The sequence below is a fragment of the Pelobates fuscus genome, chromosome 1, assembly GCF_036172605.1.
Source record: "Pelobates fuscus isolate aPelFus1 chromosome 1, aPelFus1.pri, whole genome shotgun sequence".
Taxonomy (NCBI): Eukaryota; Metazoa; Chordata; class Amphibia; order Anura; family Pelobatidae; genus Pelobates; species Pelobates fuscus.
This window is the reverse complement of record NC_086317.1, coordinates 278,880,682-278,907,660: the sequence shown is the minus strand read 5'-3', so window position 1 is coordinate 278,907,660 and position 26,979 is coordinate 278,880,682. Positions and strand designations below refer to the sequence as shown.

General features: G+C 41.9%; 1 protein-coding gene across 2 annotated transcripts in view; it reads left to right on the top strand.

Moving 5' to 3' along the window:
• The first annotated feature begins 8,260 nt into the window (after positions 1 to 8,260).
• SPNS2 (SPNS lysolipid transporter 2, sphingosine-1-phosphate) overlaps positions 8,261 to 26,979 on the top strand; it is a 131,844-nt gene continuing 113,125 nt past the window's right edge. Inside the window, exon 1 of one of the 2 annotated variants that reach the window (XM_063457420.1) lies at positions 8,261 to 8,700. In XM_063457420.1, the coding sequence (XP_063313490.1) occupies positions 8,430 to 8,700 (271 nt within the window). In that variant the 5' untranslated portion in view covers positions 8,261 to 8,429. The remainder of the gene's footprint in view (positions 8,701 to 26,979) is intronic. The other variant, XM_063457419.1, reaches the window with a different exon arrangement.

Sequence of the window (26,979 nt, the reverse complement as noted above, 5' to 3'; positions counted from 1 at the left end):
AAAAAGTTTGAATGTGTTAGTGTTAGTGAGTGTGTGTGTTAGTGTTAGTGAGTGTGTGTGTTAGTGTTAGTGAGTGTGTGTGTTAGTGAGTGCGTGTGTTAGTGAGTGTGTGTGTTAGTGTTAGTGAGTGCGTGTGTTAGTGAGTGTGTGTGTTAGTGAGTGTGTGTGTTAGTGTTAGTGAGTGTGTGTTAGTGTTAGTGAGTGCGTGTGTTAGTGAGTGTGTGTGTTAGTGAGTGTGTTAGTGAGTGTGTGTTAGTGTTAGTGAGTGTGTGTGTGAGTGTTAGTGAGTGTGTGTGTTAGTGTTAGTGAGTGTGTGTGTTAGTGTTAGTGAGTGTGTGTGTTAGTGTGTGTGTCTGTTACTGAGTATGTTTGTGTGCGTCTGTCATTGAGTGTGTGTCTGTCAGTAAATGTGTGCGTCTGTTCATGAGAGAGTGTGTGTGTGTGTCTTAAGCACTTACCTTTCTCCAGCGCCGGACTCCCTTAACGCTGGGGATCTCTCCGTCCCCATCCGCCTCTCAGCTCCGAATGCACATGCGTGGCAAGAGCCACGCGCGCATTCAAACCGCCCATAGGAAAGCATTACTCAATCCTTTCCTATGGACGTTCAGCGTCTTCTCACTGTGATTTTCACAGTGAGAATCGCAGAAAATCCTCTAGCGGCTGTCAATGAGACAGCCACTAGAGGCTGGATTAACCCTCAGTGAAACATAGCAGTTTTTCTGAAACTGCTATGTTTTCAGCTGCAGGGTTAAAACTAGAGAGACCTGGCACCCAGACCACTTCCTTGAGCTGATGTGATCTGGGTGTCTGTAGTGGTCCTTTAAGTGTATGTGTTTATGCATGCACTGGCATACATACCGCGGTCGCACGGGTCGCAGCCCTGCGACCAGGTGCCCGCCGCCATGTGTTGCGGCCCCAGCCTGCGCAGAGTAAGCGCTCGCGCAGGGGGAGGGGAGGGGCCCCGGATCAGTTTTCGCACCGGGGCCCCATGGGTTGTGTGTACGCCACTGACCCCACCCTTCCCCCGCCTTCTAAATACACACACACTAACAGACACACACACTCACACTAACAGACACACACACACACACTAACAGACACACACACACTCACATTAACAGACTCACTTTTTTTATTTTTTTTATTTTATACTTCACCCCAGCCTTCTTACCTTTGGGAATGCTGGGGGGGTTCTCCCTTTCCCTGGGGTCCAGTGGCTGCTAGGCAGGCGGCGCTGGTGCGCCGCAGAGTGATGCCGAGAGCCAAAATATGACGTCATATGACGCCGAGCAGAGAGCTCACTAATCAGTGCTCCCTCGCCAGCGCCGGCCACCCGACCAACCGGATTTTTAGTTAGCCGCAAGGCTAACAAGACATTTGCCCTTGGCATTTGGGGGCAGCTTTTTTGTGCCATCCCCTGGAAAATGCCGCCCAAGGCTAATACGTCCTTGTTGATACCGGCCAGGAAGCCTGAAATACCGGTCGTCCCGGTAAAATGCCGGGCAGGTGGCAACCCTACATGCAGATCACTGTGTTCAGTCTGAAGGGACAGGAAGGGCCGTCTTTAATACTAATTGGCAAGCATTTGCGTGGGCCCCCTGGACCCTGCCCTCCACTTCATGGCATGCAATCACACTTGTGGCTGTCACCTCCCCACAGGCTGCAGAAAGTAAGGGGCCTAGTTGCCTGTTAAAGGGCCACAGAACCTGACCGGGCCTCTGCTGATACAAGCCCACGTGGTGGTTTTAAGTGCATGGACCACCCAGTTGGCCTCCATAGTGTGTGGGTCACCAGCTGCACCGGCAAGCCTATGGTAGGGAAAAGATTAATTGTTGAGGGCATCGTGGCCCACGGGCAGCTGCTTTGGGCCCCCCAGGAGTAACTGGGCTTGGGGCAGCTGCCCCATTTGCCCCACGTTAAAGATGGTCCTGAGAACAGGGGCATCCGCAGATCAGGCTCCTCTGACTGAGTACAGCAATTCCAGAGTCCTAGATCCTCTGTTCCAGTCAGCAAATAGCAGACACCAGGAATGATGTAGGAAGAGTTCTTTAATCAGGCGGAATAGTTGTCCCCATCAGGCATGATTCTGTAGATAGATACCTATTCTGTCTAATGGTAAATCTGGCCCTACAGGTTGCTTAGGATTACATTATTGCTAATCTGCCTCTTGTAGCTCAGAACACTGCACATCTGCAGGAAACATTGCAGCTCCGGGCATACCTGTATCTTCACAGTGTGGTGGCTGGGGGGTAATAATCCAATGCACCCATAGGGAGAACTATCCACTCTTAAATTAATAAAGTTCCTATTCCACCCATAAGCACACATTATAAATCCTATGCACATGTGCAATTCGTTTTGGTCCGAATGTGAATTCGGACAAATTTCGGGCAATTCGAACATTCGGGTACTTCCGAATAGATGAATTGCCGAATTGTCGAAGTCCTGAAGTCCTGAAGTTCCGAAATTACAGAATTTCCGAAGTGCCGAAGCACAGTATGCCTAAGAACTAATATACTTACCCAGTGGAAGAATGAAGAATGTTACAATGTATACAATTTTAAATAAAATGTATACAAACATAGCCAGGATTCAGCTGTAAGCATTTGCAACACTTACAACAATCAAGTAACATACATTCATATAAAATGTAAGTTACTTGGCCAGCCAATGTAATGACAGGAATTAATAAGTAGATAACTCCCTAATTCCCACGGTATTAGGGAGCTATGTACTAAAATGCTGAAAGACCTAAATTGGTCTTTCAGCCAAATTTACTAATTCTAAGTTAAGATTACTTAGTATTAGTAAATTATGCCCCTACTCACTATACCGCGAGTAGGGGCATGTCTATTAAACAGTGAGCAGCGTATGGCACCCAAAAAACTCTTCACTCCATCAGCCCTAATTATCCATGATTGTTTGACAGGAGAGCACCATAACCACCACTGGCATACATACCGCTGTCCCAGCTGCGACCCGGGTATGTACGCCAGTGCGGCCACGGCCGCATTTTGCCAGCCTCTTCTCCTGGGGGGCCCAAGAGCTGGCCACCTCGGCGCCCTCTGAGGCTGGCAGTGGTGTCAATCTGGGGGTGGGCAGGCCGGCGGGCGTGCGAGGGAGCATTCTCCCCTGAGCTCTCTCTGCCCAGCCCCCTGGGCATCAGTAAGCGGCACACGAGGGAGCTGAACAGGAGGATCAGTGCGCCCTCGCCCCCTGCAGTGACTGGCCACCCAGCAGCCGAACTGGACATTCCAGGGAAAGCTAGAATCACCTCAGCACTCCAAAAGGTAGGGAGACTGGGGAATTTTATTTTTTATTTGGTGTCTGTTAGTGAGTGTGTGTTTGTTAGTGACAGTGTATGTTTTGTAAGTGAGTGTCTATGTATGTATGTCTGTCTGTCGCTGAGTGTGTGTCTGTTAGCTAGTGTGTATGCGTCTGTTCGTGAGAGTGTGTGTGTGTGTGTGTGTGTGTATGCTTGTCTGTTAGTAAGTGTGTGTTTGTCAGTGAGTGTGTATGTGGGTCTGTCACTATGAGTGTGTGTGTGTGTGTGTGTGTGTGTATGGATATGTATCTCTGTGTGTTTGCCTGTATGTGGATCTCTTGGGCTGCATGGGTATCTGTTTGTCTGTACTGTATGTGTATCTGAATGTTTGTCATTAAAGGAACACTATAGTGCCAGGAAAACAAACTCGTGTTCCTGGCACTATATAGTCCTTAGGTCCCCTCTCCCGCTGGGCTGAAATGGTTAAAACCCCTTTAGTACTTATCTTTCTATAGCGCCGGTGTCCCTTGTGTCAGGATCGGGACAGGGATCCAACACGCAGAATACAAACAGGAGCTAGGTACGTATACCAGACCTTAGAATGGCCGGACTAACGTAAGGAGTAAGCAAAGAATGGTCAGAGACAAGCCGAGGTCGAGGGAACGAGAGAGCAGGTAGGCGAGAGACAAGCCGAGTCCAAAGGATAAGAGAGGTAAGCAGGGTCGAAAATACAAAGCCGAGTCAGAACCAAAAAGACAAATAGAAATAAGAGCACTGAGTGACCAGACTAGCTAGAACCATGACAGGGCAATGAACCATTACACACAACCCTATTTTATACCTTGGCTCTTTAATTGATGACCCCGCCCCCGACGAGTCCTGATTCGTTGCTCGGAACTTGATTGACAGGTCGGAACTTGATTGCCGTCATGACGTCGGCTACTGAGCGCCGCATCATAAAAGGAGGCGGAGCTATCGCGGACGGCGTGTAAACGGCCGGGAGGACTGCGAGGATCGGGTGAGTCAGCCCCCCTGAGAGGACAGACGTCTAAGTGTCTAACCTCCTCCGAGGTAGAGACTACAGGTACCCTGACACCTTGGCACTGGAATCTCTCCGCCCCGATCTGCCTCTCAGCTCTGAATGCGCCCGCATTCAAACCGCCCATAGGAAAGCATTACTCAATGCTTTCCTATGGATGTCCAGCGTCTTCTCACTGTGATTTTCACAGTGAGAATCGCGGAAGCGCCTCTAGCGGCTGTCAGTGACACAGCTACTAGAGGCTGGATTAACCCTCAGTGAAACATGGCAGTTTCTCTGAAACTGCTATGTTTTCAGCTGCAGGGTTAAAACTAGAGTGACTTGGCACCCAGACCACTTCATTGAGCTGAAGTGGTCTGGGTGCCTATAGTGGTCCTTTAAGTGTATGTGGATCGGCATGCACTGGCGTACATACCGCGGTCGCAGCCAGGTGCCCCACGGATCAGTTTTTGCACCGGGGCCCCCATGGATCGTGTGTACGCCACTGATAACCACTACAGCCTTGATGGCAGTGATTAGTTAAGTGTGCTGGGTGCTAGTTAACTTAGTCTATCACTGCTGTGCATAATGGACCACACTGATAATGTGGAAGTGTAAATTTCATATATCGTACATAACCACACCTTCTAACGTTTCAATTGATCAAAGAGAGACACTTTAATTTTAAGAGGGCTGTCGGGGCTGTTCAAGAAATTTAGAGGGACACTATAGTCAGCAAACCAACTTTAGTTTAATGAAGCAGTTGTGGTTTATAGATCATGCCTCTGCAGTCTCACTGCTAAATTCTCTGCCATTTAGGAGTTACATTACTTTGTTTATGCTGCCCTAGTCACACCTTCCTGAATGTGACTTACACAGCATTGTCAGTCACAGCCAGGGGAGGTGTGGCTAGTTATGCATAAACAGAAACAAAAAGTAATTTAACTACGAATATGGTAGTGAATTGAGCAGTGAGACTTCAGAGGCATGATCTATGCATCAAAAGTGCTTCATTAAACTAAAGTTGTTTTGGTGACTATAGTGTCCTTTTTAATATGATTTACGAATAACAATTTATGCAACTAAAATGTACTTTAGACTAGGAGCAATGTATTTTATTTACACAGACCAATTTCTAAATTGTCACTTTTGATTAGCTTAATTACCCATTAATAGCCATTGTGGAGCCATGTCTCACTGTGGGGTTTGGTAAATTCTGTCTCCTTTGTGGCGAGGCAGTAGGAAGCCCAGGATGTTCCCTTCCATAAGCTGCTGCACAGATAATGAGAACTCTATTGTTTCATGGCATTATCTTTTGTAAGAAAAGGAAACTTCCTGGACTTTACACTGTTTTCAAAGGGTGTATGCAAAAGTTAATTTAGAGACATAAGAGGGTGTGTGGCATTAGATTGGCTATGTATGAATCATAATTAGTGGTAGGGATTTTCACTGGGCACTGGCTCCGACATTGAAATGAAAGTATTAAAGAACTCTAGAACCATTTTCTTTCCCTGATGATGAAATGTACGGATCCTTTCATCCCTCTTACAAAGTGTCCAGGAACATGTATCTAAATGTACAATTCAAATTAAATTGTTCCAAGTTTTAATGATTCCAAATAGGAAGATTGTAATTAATACATAGTATATCTAAACCTGTCCTGTAGCTATTGGATCTTCATAAATCTATAATTTATTGATTTAACTATATGAACCTGATGTCATCCAGTGGTTCAATATTTTAAACTTCATGGGCGTACTATAAACATTCGCGAAATTCCGGTGTGGGTTAAAGCAGTGTTCCCCAACCCCGTCTTCATGGACCACTAACAGTCCAGGATTTATGTATTTCCCTATTTTATTCCAATGGAGATGCTGACAAAACTTGAACAGTTGGTGGTCCATGAGGACTGGGTTGGGGAACACTGGGTTAAAGGACCACTAACGGCATCCACAACTTTATCTCAATGAAGTAGTCTGGTTACATTGAGCTTTTAATTAGTATTTATTTTGAAATATGCACTTTTTATAAAATGAATAAAAGAGGACACACTATTCACACATAAAGTACTTCAGCAAAATGAAGTGCTTTAAAGGTGCAGAGTGTCCCTTTAACAAAGGGGGTGATGGACACCTAAGCAGTTAGTAGGAGGCTATAGTGTTAGTAATACACGTTTTTATTTCTAACACTATAGTGTTCCTTTAAATATTATAAATTGAACTATAGCGTGTCCAATTCTTCCATTACTCGCTCTGTTCAGAAAATTCCATTAAAGTTAATTGAAAGAGGGCTAATTAAAGAGAGCAATTTCTTCAAGAAGTCTGATATAAGAAGTTCTGATATATACGAATACTAACCTTCCAATGTGTGTAAATGTTTGGAAACGTGTTATTTGTTTTATGTAGAAACTGCAAGCCTTGATTTCTGTGCTACAACCAATCGCTTTACACTAAAAACAAAACATGTATTTATAACAGGATTGGATTAGCTCCATTCAATTAGGGTGTTATTGATTACATTGGTACCTTTTTAGAATTCTTTCCTGATTTTATAATCACATGAAATGAAATAAAGGTTTCAATATTGGCTTTCTAGGCTGCCTTTCCTTTTTTCTTGTACCGGTATATATCTATATTCATAATAGGGGTTACATCCCGCTATATCTGGCAAACTGTATTATTACTTTCCATCTATTATTTATTATTTCATATAAGAAGTCAAACTGTTCAAAAACAGTGTGATTCTTTATTGTGGAGGACTGTAGTGTTTATAGTGCTTGGAACATTCCATTCCAATTTCAATCCCGACTATCAGCTGCTGCACCCAATGTACAGTGCTGCAGAAATTAGTGCGTTGTATATAAAAAAATTATTACAAGCAACGCGTATTTTAAACGCACCTTTTCTGAACTTAGTAACATGGTAACACAGAATGCAAAAAATAAAATAAAATAAAATAAATATATATATATATATATATATATATATAATGTTTGTGTGTGTGTGTGTGTACACTATTGTATTTTATTTTTATAATATCAAATGGATTTGACTGGAGTTATTTAACCTACAAGGGAATAATATATATATATAGACTGTAAATCACACTTGAAGAGTTCACTACAGAAGACAGAGGCAGAAAGGTATGTATATCCCTGTGTCTGGGTATACAAAAGCTCTTGTCAGAGGCGTTGAAATAAATAGCCTACATTAATAATTCCATTTGTTAGCAAAGTCAATCACACAACTATTTACACATGTAATTATCACATGTGGAGATCTAAGCACCCTTGACTAGAACTTCCTGTGGGACTTTGTAAAGCAATCTTTAATAGTAAAACATTTTGATAGAGAGGTTTACATTATAATACAGTATTTGCCAAATCAATAACTAATGTACTTTGGACTTCATCATTATAACTAAATCTTTGTTTTAACGTTAAAAGCATGAAGAAGAAAAAAAATAGTAGATCTAGAAAGGTGTAGTTGTGGCTACTGATTGCCCACACTGCATGCCATGTGTTTAATCCAGTGAGTTGTCAAATAACATAAAACAGGCTATGTGCTTATAACGGGAGTGAAAGGAAATGTTCTATAATGTGAAGGCTTGACTTACAATGGCCCGATGTCGCTTATCTAGAGTAGAAAGCCTTAAAGCGGATCAGATAGACAAATGTAATAAAGGCAATTAATTAAACAGCTCTTTGTAAATCAGATCTAAGAGGGGGAGAGTAATGAAATGAGCACAGACAACCAGCAGGTGGCGCTGTTTTGCGTGAGTAATTGGGAGCAGATAGAGCCTAATACAATGTAATAGAATCAGGTGTCAGCTCCTTGTTGTATGGAGGGAGGAGGCTAGAGCCTGGAGTGTCCTTTCTTTCCCCACCCAGTCACACACCTCTGTATGCAGCACAGCATTAGTGGGAGGCTGCCCAGCCTGAGCTGTCAAGTGTCACCCAGGCAGTGTACAGCGTGAGATGTGTGCTGTGCAGCTGAATGCTCCAGGATTAGCCTCATCCCCTGTGTATTAGCAGCCAGAGCTGCTGCTAGACCCCCATTCATTGAAGAGGATCTGGGGACGGGGAGCAACGTGAGTCTCTTAAAGCCGGCTGCCCGGAATCACTGGAGGAGCTCCGGGCAGCAGCTCATGATGTGCCTGGAGAGTGATGGCCAGGGCACTGGGGGTAGCACCCAAGACTGCATCCCCCAGGCTGGGGAGGGAAGGCTGGAGACCCTCTCTGGCAGGATGAACCATGTCACGACCCCTCTGGATATTAAATCTGCAGACCTGGAGAGTGCCAGCAGCACCCCAACCGTGCCCAAGAAACAGCCCAACCTGAGACGTGCCAGGGTGGCAGCAGCTGGCATACTGAGTGTGGGCAACGTGCTGAATTACTTGGACAGATACACTGTAGCAGGTAAGGTTATGTATTAATAGAATGTAACATTATTGCAGTGTTCTGTACAGACCATTCCATGCCACAGGGAGGTTTAATATGCTGCAATGGAAGACCCTTTATTCACATTCCTCATACAAAGCCCTTGTTCCAGTTAAACATTAATTGCAAGCTTTCTGAACCACAGCTGGGCTAACCTGATCATGGCGGGTTAAAGTGTAACCGTGGTCTGGGTACACATGGGTGGTTACTATATGGTCAGTGTATGTGTTCCCTCTTTACTACTAGTGTATGTATATCATCCTTCTCCCCTCTGCAATATGTGTTCATGTATAACCATAGAGTGATACATATTTCACACTGATGTAGAGATATGTAACCATTTACAAGATCATGTTTTCAGGGGAAAACATATAGGATTCACAAATCTTTATTTATTTTCATTTCCATTACTGTGTGTGTGTATATATATATATATATATATATATATATGTATATGTATGTATGTATGTTTTTCTTTTGGTTTGTCATCCGCTCCTCCCTGTATTGGTATTGCTGATAAGATGCTGTAAAGACACCGCATACAATGCTATTTGGAGCATGTGGAAATCGTCAGACACTCCAAAAAGAGGGAGACCCCCATCTTCTACCCCTTTGATAGAATACACATTGATATGTTTAATACAGTGGATATTTGAGGCTTCTTAATGTGTTTGAAAACACTTACTTGAGTGTATTATATTATTTGTATATTTAAAATAAAACCCTGGGTTGTTTTACCGTTATCACTATATCCTTCAAGGTCATGCTTCGCTGTAAATTCAGGGATTATGGTGTTTGGTTGTTCTAACACATAAGAAGGTTTTTGTTAATTTCTGATATGACTCAGATTTGGTAGGCAGTTTTCATATAAGCATATTCCATATGATAAATAAATGGAGCATTGATTGTATCGATTGTCGATATTTTGGTGTTATCTGGCATATCGATATATTCCAACACTTATGCAATGCTGCAGCACTGCAGGATTTAACACTAAAGCCGAGTGAGCACTATCAAAACACCATGAATCTTATCAGTGAATTGGCCAAAGTCACCTATTATTGTGACTGTAGAGAAAATCACTATTGAACAGCTGTATAAATGGATTCTGGAGAGTGAAGCAACACATGGGATTTTGTATACTACTTCAGCATTCAAAAGGTGATTACACTGAACGAGAGAAAAATAATCCTTCTCAATTCTTCCCATTTACTAGATGACTGGGAGGATAATGTTATAATTTGTATTGCCCATAAATCTGTTTTATCAGCTTCGCATCAGAGCCAAATTGGCCAATGACTCTATAATATGTAGTATGTCAAATGATTGGTCTCTATTATACAAACCTGTAGCAGGAGAGGGATTTCAGCACTCCATGAGTAGAGTGAAATCCATTCGAATGTTGCTGATCTGCAAGTGCAATTAAACTGATGAACACATGAACCTAAAATCTAGAATTTGCAGAGCCTTTAACAGTGCATCATTTGGCTTTCACCACTGCCTTTTAGAGTTTATACAGTAACTGGTGCTTGGGACCAATGGGGGGTAAACTATAAAAACCCACTTGCCTGAAAGATGACAACAAGCAGGTTCAGCCCTTGCTATCCAAACTTTTTATATATTTTTGTATGTGTTCTAGAGCAAACCACACATGATTTTTTTTTTTTTTTTTATAATACTTTGTAACATAAATAGGAAGATCATCTGCAACTTTAACATAATATATCCTGAGTTCATTACATATAACCCCTAAATCTTTGTATTGGAAGCATATTTTCTTTTATTTTTTACTTTTGTCTGCAGCATATTTATGGTATTTTTCCGCACACTAATTGAGGGAATTTTTTTTTATTTTTTTTTAAATATTCAAATCTAATTTGATTGCAGCTGAAATGTTAAAGTATCTGCCTTCTCTTTAGGGAATACAGCTCTCTGTAACAGAACTCAAAATATACTAATTGATGGTTGTTTCCCTTTTTTTCTTTCCTCCCCATGCTGAGTAATTTGATTATTGTGGGGTACTATAATACAGGAGGGCATTATTTGTGTTTGGAGGATGTGGAAGTACTCTGTGAAAGAATGCTACAGTATAGACAATATGGGAGATATCTATATTATCCTTCTAATAGAATTAATAACACACATCATGATGAAATTGAATAGGAGGATGAGCCAACATATTTAATATCAGGCTTGTATTTTATAGTAGGCTATCTATGTGGGTCATTTGAGATCTGTCTGCAGTTTCAAAGATTTTCCACTAGTATGTGTTTTAGTAGAATTAACCCAGCTCAAGCAGTCACTATGGTAGTGGTACAGGTGCCTAAACCTTTCCTATCCTGAGCCAGGCTTAGACCAACAGTCTGGTCTGGAATTTGTTCTGAATTGTGGTGAACATATTTTGTATGTACAGCAACTGTTGGAGCATGTTGCATACACATGTTCTCCAGCACAACATCTTCTAAAATCATAACAATATGTGTACAAACAAGGGCCTGCTGTACATGTGGATGGCTTGTCCTTTGGCTGAGGTGATTTTGTAATGTGCAAATTTGTTTTTAGAGAACAATGTAAATAATGCAATTAAAGAACCACTAGTGGTCTGGGTGCCTCTTCATCTCAATCTCAATGAAGTTGTCTGGGTGCAGTGGTCTTGTCCTTTTGGTCCCACAATGCCAGTGATGTTTTGATTGCAGGGCTAAACACACTTCTACTGTTAGTACCAAGGTTTTTTTTCCACATAAGCTCCTGCGATGCGTCTCATAGGGAGCATTTAATTGGAGGAGCACAGCACAATGTGAAGCATTGGATAATAATTTGTCAAGAAGGCAAGAATGCTTGCTGACCAAAAACAAAGTGGAATGGGCGGCTCCAACAATGGCGTCAAAGGGCTGGAAACAAGATGATTAAAATATATTGCCCTTGCATTTTTCCAAAGAAAATAGGGACGGACAGATGTCACTATTTATAGTAGAGAGAGAAAAAAAAAGATTTTATCAGAACCATAGTTTCCCTTTTAATACTGTAAAAAGTGTGACAGATCTGTCATAAATTGAATTCAAAATAGTGAAATGGGTGAGTAAATTGGCCAATTTTGAATGCCTCATAAAACATTTTATAAGAGTTGCACTTTAAATACTGTAGCTATATAGCAAACACCACAAGTTAGCCTTAACTTAATTGCGATGTTAAAACAAGATCCTTTCGATCTTAACCCAGCGGGTTACAGATGAATTGCATACCTCAACGCATTTTTGTTATGAAAACGGATGTTTGCCGTTTACGTTGTAATGTGATAAAGTTTTGAATGACTCTGATGGGTTTTCATAATGTGCTTCACATTGTCCTTTGCCTTTATGGCCATTTTCAAAGCTCCATCGAAGGATCCATACATACTGTATACATTATTCACGGGTCACAACTTTATAGTTAATTTGCCTTTGCATGCTTACAAGGAGGCACACATGTGCTAATGTGTCAGCCAGCTGTGTGCTAGTGAAGCCTTAATGTGTTCTTCAGCAAAACATTAATAGAACAGCCAGGCTGTTAACTGCAGCGTCTGTGCCTCTCAGTATCTGCCTACCTCATAAGCTTCATTTATAAGCAATATATAAACCGTAAACCTGGACACCTGGCTGTTCCTTGCTTTATCTTTCCATGAACTTTATTCAACTGTGCTGGTTTAGGGCTCCAGAAATAATAAAATTCTTCATTTTGCAGATGAGATCTGCAAAATGAACCCTCTTCGCAGTGGTCTTACGTGCTCCCAGTTTGGCAACATGTGTCGTAACAGTCTATAATGAATGCGGCAGCGAGGCTCATCTTCCTGTCCGCCCACGCCTCACCCTTCTATCAGTCCCTACATTGGCTTCCTGTAAGATATAGGGCTCGATTCTTTTTTTTTTATTTTTTTTTTATTTTTTATTTTTTTTTTATTCTGGTTCTTGCTTTCAAATCTCTACATAATGCTGCTCCCATCTATCTATCCTCCCTAATACACAAGTATGTCCCGTCTAGGCACTTACGCTCTGCTGAAGACTTACGTCTATCTTCTGTCCGTACTCCCACCTCTGATACTCGCCTTCAAGACTTCTCAAGGGCTACACCGTTCCTGTGGAACTCACTACCCTCCTGTTAAATGCTCACCCAGTCTCCACTCCTTCAAAAAATCATTAAAAGCCCACTTCTTCATAAAAATGTATCAATTAAACTGTTAATAGCTCCCAACTGATTCCTCTCTTGCAACTGTCATTAGTCTAATACTATCCTTACCTTTTGTGTCATTTTACCCCACTCCCTCTAGCATGTAAGCTCATTGAGCAGGGCCCTCAACCCCTCTGTTCCTGTGTGTCCAACTTGTCTGGTTACAACTACATGTCTGTTCATCCACCCACTGTAAAGAGCTGCGGAATTTGTTGTTGCTATATAAAAACATACCATAATAATATATTTGTTCGACCCAAATGAATCCAGATTTTGAAGATAAATTCCTAGGTGTAAATCGAAAATATGCCAAATAAGAAAAGGCGGATGCATTCACTGTTTGCATAGAGCATGTGAATCTTGTATCTTCAAACCCAGTCCCACCATTACCTCATTGAGAGAAAGCTGAATTAAAACTGGAAATAACAGCTGGTCCCCGAAAGCTGAATTGCCTTTTGGGCAGTGGTGGCTGGTGAAGTTTCAAGATGATGGGAAGATACACTTTACCCAGAATTTCACTCTAGCCACTTAAAAGCAAGTACTCAATCACTGAATGAGATGGCATATCCAGTTCACCACCAGAAACCTGTAGATACATCTATTTTGTGGGAATAAACAACCACTTCATATGGTGTGACTTGACCTCATGGAGCTGTAGCTCACTGATAGCTCTAGAAGGCATGTCAACAACCAGGCCTGCCTTCTAGGGCATACTAGAGTTAATGGCCCATGCAAAGGCGATGGGTGACTGACATCAGAAATCATGTTGGATTAAGCATGCCTGGTGGTCTATTCAGTAAAAGATGTGCGTGAGTGGGGGACAGTTGTGATACGACCACCATGGTTTTTCTAACACACACTTATCATGCGTATTTAACATACAAATAGACTTATTAATAATTATTAATAGATTTGTCTTTACATTTTTATGTCATCAAAAACTGGGCTGTCACTATCTCTAGCTTAGCAGTTCGTGTATTTCCAAAATGTTGGTCCATCCATGCATTCCACAGAGGACATTCAAGGTTTGAAAACATGATCTGCCTGTCAAAATAGCAGGTAGATACTGTGATTTTATATTTTCTAATATAAATATATTCTATATGCCAACAGTGTTTTGTGTGTTTTGTTGAGGAAGAAGTGTATCCTCTAGTAATAATACAGGTCTTTCTACTGGATTTATTTGGAGGCTAGAGAAGTATCCAGCTAAGCTGTTTGATCATTACTAGCCCTGCGCGATCACCGTGCTGTGTGGCTTTTGAAGCCTGACAAAATGCTTCTAGCATTCACAGTGCACTGCGTTGTTGTTGTTGTTTTAGTTTGGAAAAGAAAAAGATAATGTGGAGACAATGTATCTGAACATAATCTAAATAATTCTGTTCTTTTAAGCAGTATTGAGTCGCTTGCAAATAAGCTGACACTGAGAACCTGCAACATATTAACCATTTGACAGGCCATCCTGAAGATTTCTATTGAATGACAAACTGGGAATATTCTAGGCATGTAAACTGCAAACATGCATTTTCTAGAACATGTAATTAATTATCCAGATTTGTTTTCCCCCATAATACAGGATTTTGCATAAAATATCTCATATAAAGAAAATCCTTGTCCCTTTAACCCTTGTCTCTCATCTTCAGCAGTGAGTGTTGAGACAGGAAACATACCTAAAATGTGCATCCTCAAACTGATATGTGGCATTTTCCCATACACATGAATCGGGCTCACTCACTCATGGCAATAAAAGCTACTAAAGATACTTCCTATTTCCTCAATTCCACCCATTCCTCTCTTGCTTTACATAAAAGATCTATGTTCCACTAATCCTTTCCCATCTGGAATATTACCATCCCCCCACACCTCTCCTCCTTTTTTCCTTTCTTTCTCTCTGATTCTCATTCCTATACTCTTCTTAAATACTAAGTCTATGATTTTAAAGAAACAATCTAGCGTGAGGAATGCAAACCTTTATTCCTAATCCTATAGTGTTTTCCTCACTAGTTATATTATTAACCCCCAGTTTTAAAACCATTTCCTTACCTTATATCCCTCTGTGTGCTGGTTTTGTTGCAGTTGCCCCACTTCCTTGGCTGTGATCATCCAATGCTGGATGTGCTTTAAACCTGCAACAAAAAACCTTTCCATTCCTACAAAATGGCAATATTTCAAAGTGCAGGGTTAAAACAGCAGGGGTACTGCACCCAGACCACTTAGTTGAGATGAGGTAGCCTGCACGTTCCTTTAGTGTCCCAAATATATATATTTTCTTTCCTCTAAAACAATGACAAATCCTGGACCATTCATGTGCCTTGAAGAATGGGTTGGGAGAAAGTGTCGCCGGTTGAACAGAAGTGGGAACTGTAAAACTCGTGGACTAATTTGGGAACCACTGTTCTAGAACACTACTAGAATTGCTTTTTGTAAACCTGTATTTGCTCATAAATCATCCTATCTGTCTTCAGGGCCCAAGAAGTCTAATCCACTTTTCATTCTATGTTTCATCCATGGATGCTTTGCTGTCCTTGTACCTTAGACATCTGTATTTAAACCATAAGTCTTATTCATTCTTTCCACCTTATCTTTGAAACACCTTATCGCAAAACTTTTTGCCATAACTCAAGCCCTCCACCGCTATACGCGAGCAAATGCAATACATGTGAAATGAAGTACACTTGACTTGTGCAGCAGCTGGTACATAAGCTACATTTGTGTTCTGATCGTCATGAAGATCAGAATATCCCCGTGATGGCCCTGCATTCCCTCAATGCTGTATGTGAGCTTGTGGACTGTACTTTGGGTCAAGAAGACATTTTACTAGTTTGTTGGATCAACAGCAAAAAAACAAATGTGAGGCTGAACTTGATGGACACGTGTCTCTTTTCATCTATGCAACTATAATGAAGAAGACAAGGTGCATAGCAGGATATTCTGCTCCATAACATTCACATTGATGTAAATGGGTGATCCTTGTACTCATTTAATTTCCCCATGTTGGCCAGGACTGTTTGTAATGCAACCTTGATACATGTAGATGATGCCTTACGATCAAGCCCCAATATAAATTTAAGGACCCTTGCATCTTGTAAATGTTCTAATAACATTAGAATTGAGATGACCAAATGCTGTTGTGTTTAAAAAGTATTTACAAATCACTGAATTCCCACTGAGGAATCCATATACTCCTGAAACATGTCAAAGATGATGTAAAGTGAACACACATATTGTCAATTCTGATGAAAGCAAATGCAATCCTACTTCTATTACTTAAAATGTATGCATCAGTATATTGGTAATGCACAGTGTATGGTGTATATGGACTCATTTTCCTTGCACTACCAAAGCTGTGAAGACCAAGATCTGGAATTGCAAACTCCATTAATAACTCATTGCGTGCTGATCACGACGATACTAGGGACACTTCTATAAATGCACATGGGTAACAATGTGCTAATTCCAGTAATACGTTAATATGTGCCATCTGTAGTTGGTTTTGTAAGATATAACATGCTTTCATTTGCTTAATAAGCTAACCCTTTATTCCCTCCTTTCTAAAAGCACACGTGTTCATTTTATAATTTGGGTTTCTGGGAGTTATAGGTAAGCAATTGGCTGCCCACAGCAGAAAGCTTTCAATTGAACTATATCCCCCCCAGAATCCCTTGCATTGATCAGCTTGTTGTAATTTCTGCACCACTTGGAACTCTGCAAAAAATGCAGGAACTTCACATTGGAGTGTCCTATTTATTTTACTGTTTTTTCCATATATTAATGCAGTCTGTACATAATGCACTACAAAAGAACTAGCTAAGCTTCCTTAAGTGTTTAAAGGGCTAATAGCATATCCTCCTTGCATTATTTTGTAAAAGTGCCAATTTCAAGATGAAGATGGTCTTGCTTTTGGATTGGAGGTAACTAATTTATTTCTGGGAGAGGTCATAAATCTAAAATAAAATTAGAAATATTCCATCATTAGAAATAAATGTATTTATTTCATATGATGGGTTCCTTTAAGAAAAAAAAAAGATTTGAAAGTAAAATATCAGATTCAGCTGTAGTGTCCCTTTAATACAAAGCCGTACATTTGCTCATTAACAGAAGTAGACCATCTTCTCTATCCCCCGCTGCACTATGTTCTGTTGGCACTCAATCAGAGGAAGGTAAAAACCTACCTGTAATTCCCGGATTCACAAATTGTGTAGTAATTCTATTTCTTTCAAATTGTGTAAAAGAAATGCCAAAACAGAGCAATCACATCAACTGCACACAATCAGAATCCTTGGACTGCATATTGCTGTTTCCACAGAAACCGGCTGACGATGAGGTTTATTTTTCCAAACGTTCATTTTATCCCTTTTCCTTTGGGCCTTATCCACAGTATCATAATTGCCAACCTTGGGAATTCCCACGTCAAGTGCAGTAAAAAAAAAAAAAATTACATTTTAAGTAATAGTAGTGTACATAAATGGTGCAGATTACATCCCTGCTTACAAATAGTGCTTTATGTTGTAATGCTTGAATAGAATAGTATGTTCAGGGAGGTACAATTTCTTTACATATTCACATAGCTGAAAAGAGATGTCCATCAAGTTCAGGCTTTCTCACATCTGCTTTTGCTGTTTCTCTATTTAAAATATTTTGTATCGAAACATTACGTTTACACGTCATGTAGACACTATTTGTGGAGTGGGTTTATTTTTACCTTAATACCTTTTGAAAATAAAAATCATTGAGTGAGATCTTAAAATGCGTGATATTTTCTCAACAAACATGTGGAAGAAAAGCCTCAGCCCTTTTTTCAAAAGTGTATATTAGAATAGACTAAAATGAAATGGGGTAGAAGAACACGCATCATCGGTTTGGAATGTCCTTTTATTTTTTTTTAAATGTGTGGAATGTAGCAAGAAAATCTAATCACCTGCGACTAGTCTGTGTTTACCTTGCACTTGTACTTTGTTTTGTCAAAGGCTTAAAAAAAATGCAATGTAAAACTAATTTTAAAACATCACCTTAGGAGTGTTTCTTAGGAATGGATGACGTGTGTCCTCGTAATCCAAAATGTCTCCTTTCCAATGTGATTTTGAAAAGCAAGCACGGCATGATTTGCTGCTCAGTACTTCACCCATTAGATAATTTACTTAAAATTTTATTTTGAGGGCGGGGCCTGACCGGGGAGCTGAGCAGACATGCTTTCTGCGAGCTCCCGAGCCTGAGCCCGATTTTCGGCAACAAACTACAGAAACCTTACCCGAATCGGATCCTCCAACACAGAAACCGGCACTATGCAAGCTGGGGCACTGACTGACACCTTCCGAACCGGTAAACAAGCTAAGATTCCGGGCCGGGAACTTGGGGCCTACAAAGCATGGTGGACGGGAGAGACGGCCGCTCTACCGACCCGCCAAAACAAGTGGCACCCGCAGCATCGTGCCTCTCAACTCCCCCCCCCCCCCAGGACCAGAGGGGGTCATCCTGGTCCACACCAGCGTGTACCCGAAGCCTAAATTAAGCGCAAGGGGTAAGAACAGCAAAGAGCAAGCCTCGAGCACTCACAACTGGGAGCAGCAAGGAGAAGTCAGACAGAGCGTGTCCAAAATGGCCGCCCGCCATGAATCACAGAGGGGAACCACGAGCGAGGATGTGCAGCCCTCCTCTATAGAGGCCCTCGACAGACTCTGCTTGGCCTTCTTCAAACTACAGCGCAGCAGGGGCATGCCCAGTCTTCAAGCGGCACGGGCGGTAGCCATGTGGATTCGACCGCTGACCCGCCGACGCTATTATGGCGCTCCACTGCAGGTACTCCAAGCGGGCGTTCGCCCACACGAGCACGGACAAGCGACTAGGACTGAGACAACCCACCCCAACTTGGGCACCCCAACTTCCTCACACGCCTGCGGTAGAGTGCAAGCCGTACCACCCAAAAGCCCCAAGCACACCCCCGACCAGATGACCAACAGGCGGCTACCTGGGACAGAAACGGCACAACAAGCGCCGCCGGCATCACCCGCCCGCCACACGGCCATTATCACTAAAACGGACCCACAGGGAAGAGGCGCTCAGTCACCAACCATGCAACTAACTGGCAACCACCTCATACCGCAGCAGGGACCGAAGATGCCACAGCGGACCAGCACCTCCCCAGCACAAAACCACTCTCCCTGGCTATCCGGACACTACACGTCGGGCATAGGCTGAACTGTCTCCACAACCGGTCAGCCACATGGACTAGAGCCATATAAGCTCCCCAGTACCTTACCTCCGGTGGCACTCTCTCATACTTTCCTTATATGATTTGCCTTTTTTCCTCGTGTTTCTTTTTTGAATTACATACTGCTTAATTTGACATACTACTGTTGCCTAGACTGCATTTAATCCTTAATCTCTGCTACTGTTAAATATAGCTTGTCTAGCTAGGCATATTTGCCCACTAATATGTGGAATACCATGGCACACATGTATAGTTTTTAGGTTTAGCCATAACAAAAGATTTACAGTTAGATGTATATACCTAGCCTGTTCGCCACTGTATCAATCTGTGTGTATTAACCTATAACATAAAAAAGTGCAAGTACTACCATCAACAGGTACACCTGTATTAGCTGAATGTTGCCACTAGCGTTGTACTACATTACCTGTACTACCTATATTGTCTCTAATCTAATTCACGCATGAACCAAACCTGTTTGCATGATATACTCACATTACAACTGATGCTTTAACGTTAAACTCAGCCTGATAAAATATAAAAATTGTGCAAGCTAATCGTATACCCCGCATGTTAAGCGTGGGAATTTCCTGAGGATTGCTTTTAGGGCACCCCAGGCTTACCTGTCTTATTCAAGTGCACTACAAAAATAAAGAATTTCAAAAAAAAAATTATTTTGCCGTATTTATTTGAAAAACAAAAATGAGAAAATATCTGTAAAACCGTATGGAGACACTGGTCGCTGATTTGGTTCTCCGACTTTTTGCAAACTCAAAACGTATTTTAAATTGCAAACCTTGACTTCTGAAGATATATGCTATCTCAGCTGATTCCTAATGACACAGACGGAGCAAGCCAATATTCATAGTTATTAGCAACTAACAGAGCTGCACTGAGTCTGACGAGTCCAGACAGTCTGCTAGCATAATGTGATCTATTGTAAGATGTACACTATCATTTTTAAAAAAAAATTGTTTTGTGAAATTTTTAACTTGCCTGTAAAGATAAAGAATTACAATTCTCATAAAGAAACCGCTGAAAAATATATAAAAGGCAACAGTAACTGCAAAAATAAGTGGAAATTAAGATTATTCTCAGCAGCACAAGTGCATGCCTGTTGGATGTTGAAATATATTCTTGTTTCTTACAGACTTCCGGATTTTGAGAGAGGCCTTATACATAACCACATAGCTCAGTATTTACACTTTTTTTTTTCTCTCACGTGTTTTAAAGGAACACACTAGGCACTAATACAATGCATTTCATAGGTTTTGTCCTCATTAATATACTCAAATTTGTATAGTTTTTGCATAAAAAAAATGGTTTACAGAATGCTGTTACATAAGCCTGCCTGTTTAGCCACGCCCCCTAACTCCAGAAGAAGACTTCCTTATAAAAATGATGTACACGGCACAGTCATTTACAGTAGTGAATGATGTAGACAATCCGCATTAGGAGATGACACCTGGGGATACCTATAGTAAGGATAGCGCTACCCGTTTATAGTTTATCTGACTGTCTATAGCAAGGTTGCAAATTAAAAGCGGCTCATTCAGTGCTGTTGGAGCTGAGACTGTGTGCATGCCTCAGATAACAATGTTTCTGGCATAAGGGGCATGGCTCTTGAACCAGACAGTGCAGCATTATGCAAAACAATTTTTTTTATTATTTTATTTTTTTTTAGTAAAAAATGTAAACATTTGAGCATGCAAAAAAAAAAATATAGCATAGTAATGAGGCCAAAACCTACACAAACGCATTAGTTTTATTGGTGCCCAGATCTCACCTTTTAAGCCTGTAATGGTTTATCTGTGTGGAATTGTGAATGTGCTTTTTAGCAAGAGCAGGTCACCAACATTTTATTACATGGACAAGTAGTAAGCTGCCTTTTTAAAATAAATAAATGTGCCCAGGATGCAGAAAATAAATGCACTTGACAAACCAATCTCTCTGGATAAGGCTGTGGCAATGTTATGTGTTCAGACATAGTTTATCACTTGCGCTCAGTTTATGAAAACTCAGATTTTTTTATTTTGTATGTGCACATTGACAACTGTGAACTGTGTATGCAACGATTGATTTACAGGTTACATATTGTGCAGAGACTGCGCCCGTGTGGGCAAAGCATTTGTTAGCCGTCAGGTTCAATGTTTTGTGAGCAAATTAGTTCCTTAAGCAAATCTGTTGGAGGGGAAGGGGAATAGTCAACTTTGTTTTTATCTAGCAACTGTCCTTTTGTAAATTATTTATAGTCTACTTTAATAAGGATTCCCTTGTGTTTCCTTTGGTTCCTGCTAGATTGGATACACTTCTGGGCACCTCTCTTCTTCATGCCTGTCGTAGCAATCTATGTGCTGCTGGTGAATGGCAGTCGGCTGACCCTGTTACATGAAGGGGTTTACTCACTGAACATTGTAATGAACTGAATGTGAAATTTAAGATTAAACATCTATTTTATCTGAAGATTTTTGTAATTAGGATTTTTGCAATTTCAATAAAAAAATCCATAAGAAGCAAAAAATAAAATGCATTAAAAAGTGTTTTATATATATATATATATATATATATATATATATATATATATATATATATATATATATATATATATATTATTTTTTTTTTTTTTTATTTCATGCTTGTGTGCTCAAATGGTAAAAGGTGTTTGTATGCATTGGAAAATGCCATGGCCTATTAACCAAGTCACAAGTGGACTTAAAAACTGACTTTATGACGAAACATCATAGTTGGATAACATCTCCAATTCGGCCAAGCCGGAAACATATTCCAACTTGATTTGTACCAGTATTTTGTCCTTAAATCCTTAATTCAGTACAGCTCTGTCAGTCAAGCCTGTTGCAGACTTCCTAGCAAAAAGTTTTAACTAGAAGGCAGGGCTTTTACTCCATTGCTATTATACCCACTTCTCTGTATTTTCTTTTATCCTTTAACACAGTGATGGGCGGTCCTATACTATAGAACAGGACACCGTGCTGATGGTTTAATCGATACATACCATTTTAAATACATTTTGAAGTAAATAAAATGTAATTCTATAACCTAGAACACTTTTGAAAATGGCAATATATGCCAATTTAAACACCAAACCAGGTCAGTCTCATTTCTTTTTAGAATACAGAAATTGTTCTAATTATGTATAGTGAGTATGACTGGCACATCTTCACTGCAGGGCAGGCAGCCTGGTGTCCTGCTCTTAATTACACAAACAATTTGGGGGTTAAAATCCGCCAAGTATATGTTGCTAGAATGGCGGGTCAGAACCACCTTCACAGACAACTCACAAGCTTCGAGCGGTTATGCACAAACCGAGCTCACATAGACCACAGGGTATCACTCCTATACAGGACTCTTCGGGGGACCATAGACAACAGCCCCATAGGATACAGAGGCAAATGGGAACGGGAAACCGGTACGCAACTCACAGAACAAGAATGGGACAAGATAGTACTACTCACCCATAAATGCTCCATTAGTTCGAAGTTCCAGGAGACCGGCTATAAATTGTTGTCCCATTGGTACCGCACGCCCGATATCCTGAGACACTTCGACTACAACAACACGGGCTCATGCTGGAGATGCAACTCGGCTATGGGAACGACCTTGCACATATGGTGGTCATGTCCCCGAATAGCGCCATACTGGCTGCAGATCAACTCGAAAATTAAGGAAATCACTGGAAGCGACCTTCCCCTACTACCCATGACGATGCTCCTACACCACACATCAGTCCCCACAAAGAAATATAAACACTCACTGACCATCCATATGCTGAATGCCGCAAAAGCGCTGATCCCCTTGCATTGGAATAGGGCTTCGGTACCCACCTTCAGCCAATGGGTTGATAAAGTAGAATCAATTTATGATATGGAAATACTGACTGCTTCCCTGCAGGGGCGCTCGGACAAGTGCGCCCTACAGTGGTACCCGTGGAGGCTTTACATTTCTACGGGAAGAGCATAAGGGCACAGGGGCATGCCGGGCTCGGGGGACTGGGCCCAGTACGAATAGACGTGTGGCCATGACCGTACGCTGTCCGAACATGAGACTAGTGCACGCCCATGGGGACCTCACCCGGGCTGTTGGCCCAAGGCCACACCGCCACCTGCCCTTCCCCCCCCCAACCCCCTACCCCTCTACAACCACCTCCCACTGGACACCCCCCCACTCCCCGACATACCAGACGAGAGACGGAACAACCCTGACAGGTTGGGATCCAACCAGGGAGATGGACACGACCACAGCAGGAAACGCCAAAGCTACCACCTCCCACCGACAGGACTGACCCTGACACTTAATGTACCGATAGGCAGGGCCGCCACCAGAAATTTTGGGGCCCCTAACTCAGCTCAGGGTCTGGGCCCCCTGGGGCCCGCCTCCAAATACCGCTCACTGGGTCCACACACAGACACAAACGCACACACTGATACATACTGACACACACATACTGAGACATACACACAGGCATACATAGTGACAGACAGACACACATACATACAGACACCGACATACATACACACACACACACACACACACACATTCATACATACAGACACTGACATCCATACACACATACATTCATAATGGCATACAGACATACAGACTGACATACATGCATATATACAGACATACTGACAGACATACATGCATACAGACATCCATACACACATACACACAGACCTACGTTCATAATAATATGCAGACATACATTCATACTGACATACAGACATACATATATACATATATAATGACATACAGACATACATATACACATACATAGACATACATACATACATACATGTATGCATACAGACATACACAAACATACATAGACAGACATACATACGTAGACATACATGCATGCAGTCAGACAGACATAGACATACACACAGACATGCATCCAGACATACATACGTAGACATACATGCATGCAGTCAGACAGACATAGACATACACACAGACATGCATCCAGACATACATACATACAGACATATACATACAGACAGACAGACATACACATATAGACATACGGACAGACATACATGCATGCAGACAGACATACATACACAGACAGACATACATACACATACATACATGCATCCAGACACACAGACATACATGCATACAGACAGACATACATGCATACAGACAGACATACACGCATACAGACACAGACAGAGACATACAGACAGACATACATGCATACAGACATACATACACATACATGCATCCAGACACACACATACACGCATACAGACAGACATAGACATACAGACAGACATGCATGCATACAGACAGACATGCATGCATACATACACATACAGACAGACAGACATACATAGACATGCATACAGACACACAGACATGCATACAGACACACAGACATGCATACAGACACACAGACATGCATACAGACACACAGACATGCATACAGACACACAGACATGCATACAGACACACAGACATGCATACAGACACACAGACATGCATACAGACACACAGACATGCATACAGACACACAGACATGCATACAGACACACAGACATGCATACAGACACACAGACATGCATACAGACACACAGACATGCATACAGACACACAGACATGCATACAGACACACAGACATGCATACAGACACACAGACATGCATACAGACACACAGACATGCATACAGACACACAGACATGCATACAGACACACAGACATGCATACAGACACACAGACATGCATACAGACACACAGACATGCATACAGACACACAGACATGCATACAGACACACAGACATGCATACAGACACACAGACATGCATACAGACACACAGACATGCATACAGACACACAGACATGCATACAGACACACAGACATGCATACAGACACACAGACATGCATACAGACACACAGACATGCATACAGACACACAGACATGCATACAGACACACAGACATGCATACAGACACACAGACATGCATACAGACACACACAGACATGCATACAGACACACACAGACATGCATACAGACACACACAGACATGCATACAGACACACACAGACATGCATACAGACACACACAGACATGCATACAGACACACACAGACATGCATACAGACACACACAGACATGCATACAGACACACACAGACATGCATACACACAGACATGCATACAGACAGACAGACAGACATACACACAGACATGCATACAGACAGACAGACAGACATACACATACATGCATACAGACAGACAGACAGACATACACATACATGCATACAGACAGACAGACAGACATACACACAGACAGACACACACACAGCTCATTTTCCAGCCACCCTCCTGTCTCTTACCTTTTCTTTGCAGGAGGGTGGCTGGGGATGATGGGAGTCGGCGCTGCTCCCTCTTCATTGCCGGGCTCTCCCTCTTTACGGCTGGGTGGGCAGGCGCGCTCCTCCCGCGCGGAGTGAGCTGGGAGGAAGTGAGCACTTCCTCCCAGCAGCACTTGCGGCTGCTTTTTTTTTTTTTAAAGGGGCCCGGGTCGCGCTATACAACGGCCATAGCGCTGACCGGGCCCCTGAAGGAGGGGGCTCATCGGGTGGCCCTAAGTGTGTGGGCCACCCGATGGGCCCCACACGTGGGGCCCGGGCCGCCGGGCCCCCCAGGGCCGTCGGGCCCATGACAACTGTTATGGTTGTCATGCCCTGATGGCGGCCCTGCCAATAGGTTCGAACGGCCCCATGGGGGAGGGAGGTCGAGACTCGGTCCTGATAGACGTCAGGCTATACCTCATAGACACCGGACACGGATAAACCAAGAGACAAAATACCCAGACCGAGGTGGAACTTAACCTAATTACCAAAGGGACTGAGACTGGGCAGAACACGGGATAATAATCTCAGGCGCTTGTCCACATGTATGAACAAACCATTACCAGAGCTAAACCGAAAGCCACTTTAGGAGAATCCTACCTTAAAATGGTGCCACACACACTCACTAAAACATCAGCATAGGAACACTTATACCTCTCCGGTTTCTAATCTTTGAGCTCACACACAAAGCCTGAAGCATGGGAAAGTGGGTTGAAACCAGGTCTGGGTGGTTACTCTTCAATGTACCGTGTACTTGCTTGTCAGAGCTCGACCTACCTTCAGAAACGAATTACTAAGTGAACCTTAACGTCATTAAACTTACCCCACTAATGTTTACGGTTTGCCAACCTCATGTTTAACTGTTTGCAAATATAACCATTGTTCAGAACATGCAATGTAATTACTGTATCTCTTTTGTTACCTTGGAAAACTAAATAAAAATTGATTGACACAAAAAAAAAATCCGCCAAGTAGATTCACTTGTTCAGTAGATCCTCGGTTTCCTTGGTCATTCCACAATGATGATCAGCTGATTATGCAGATGATCTAATTATGGATTATAGTTACTCTAGCTGTGTTTTGTAAACTCCATAATCTATGGTCCGAATCCTTGCCATTACAGTTTAGTGAACAAGACACAAATGAGGGCAGGGACCTAAAAAAAAAAAAAAACAACCTTACCTCACTGATTACCTCCAAATTGAGATCAATCTAAGGTAATGGCAAAAAAAAAAAAAAAAAAGTGCTTTATTAATAAGAGAACCCAAAAAAAATAACTTACAAAGTGCCCCCCTTGCCGTTACAATTCCCTTTAAAAAAAACAAAATTTTTTAATTGCACTAGTGTACAGAGGAGAGACGGGATACATGTTGAAGTGGCTATAAAGGAAGGGTAGACATTGGATCATTCTTTGAAAGCATTGTGTACTTCCCTCGCACAGATGTCTGTCTAGCTGTCACTTAGGTATTTTGTGCAATT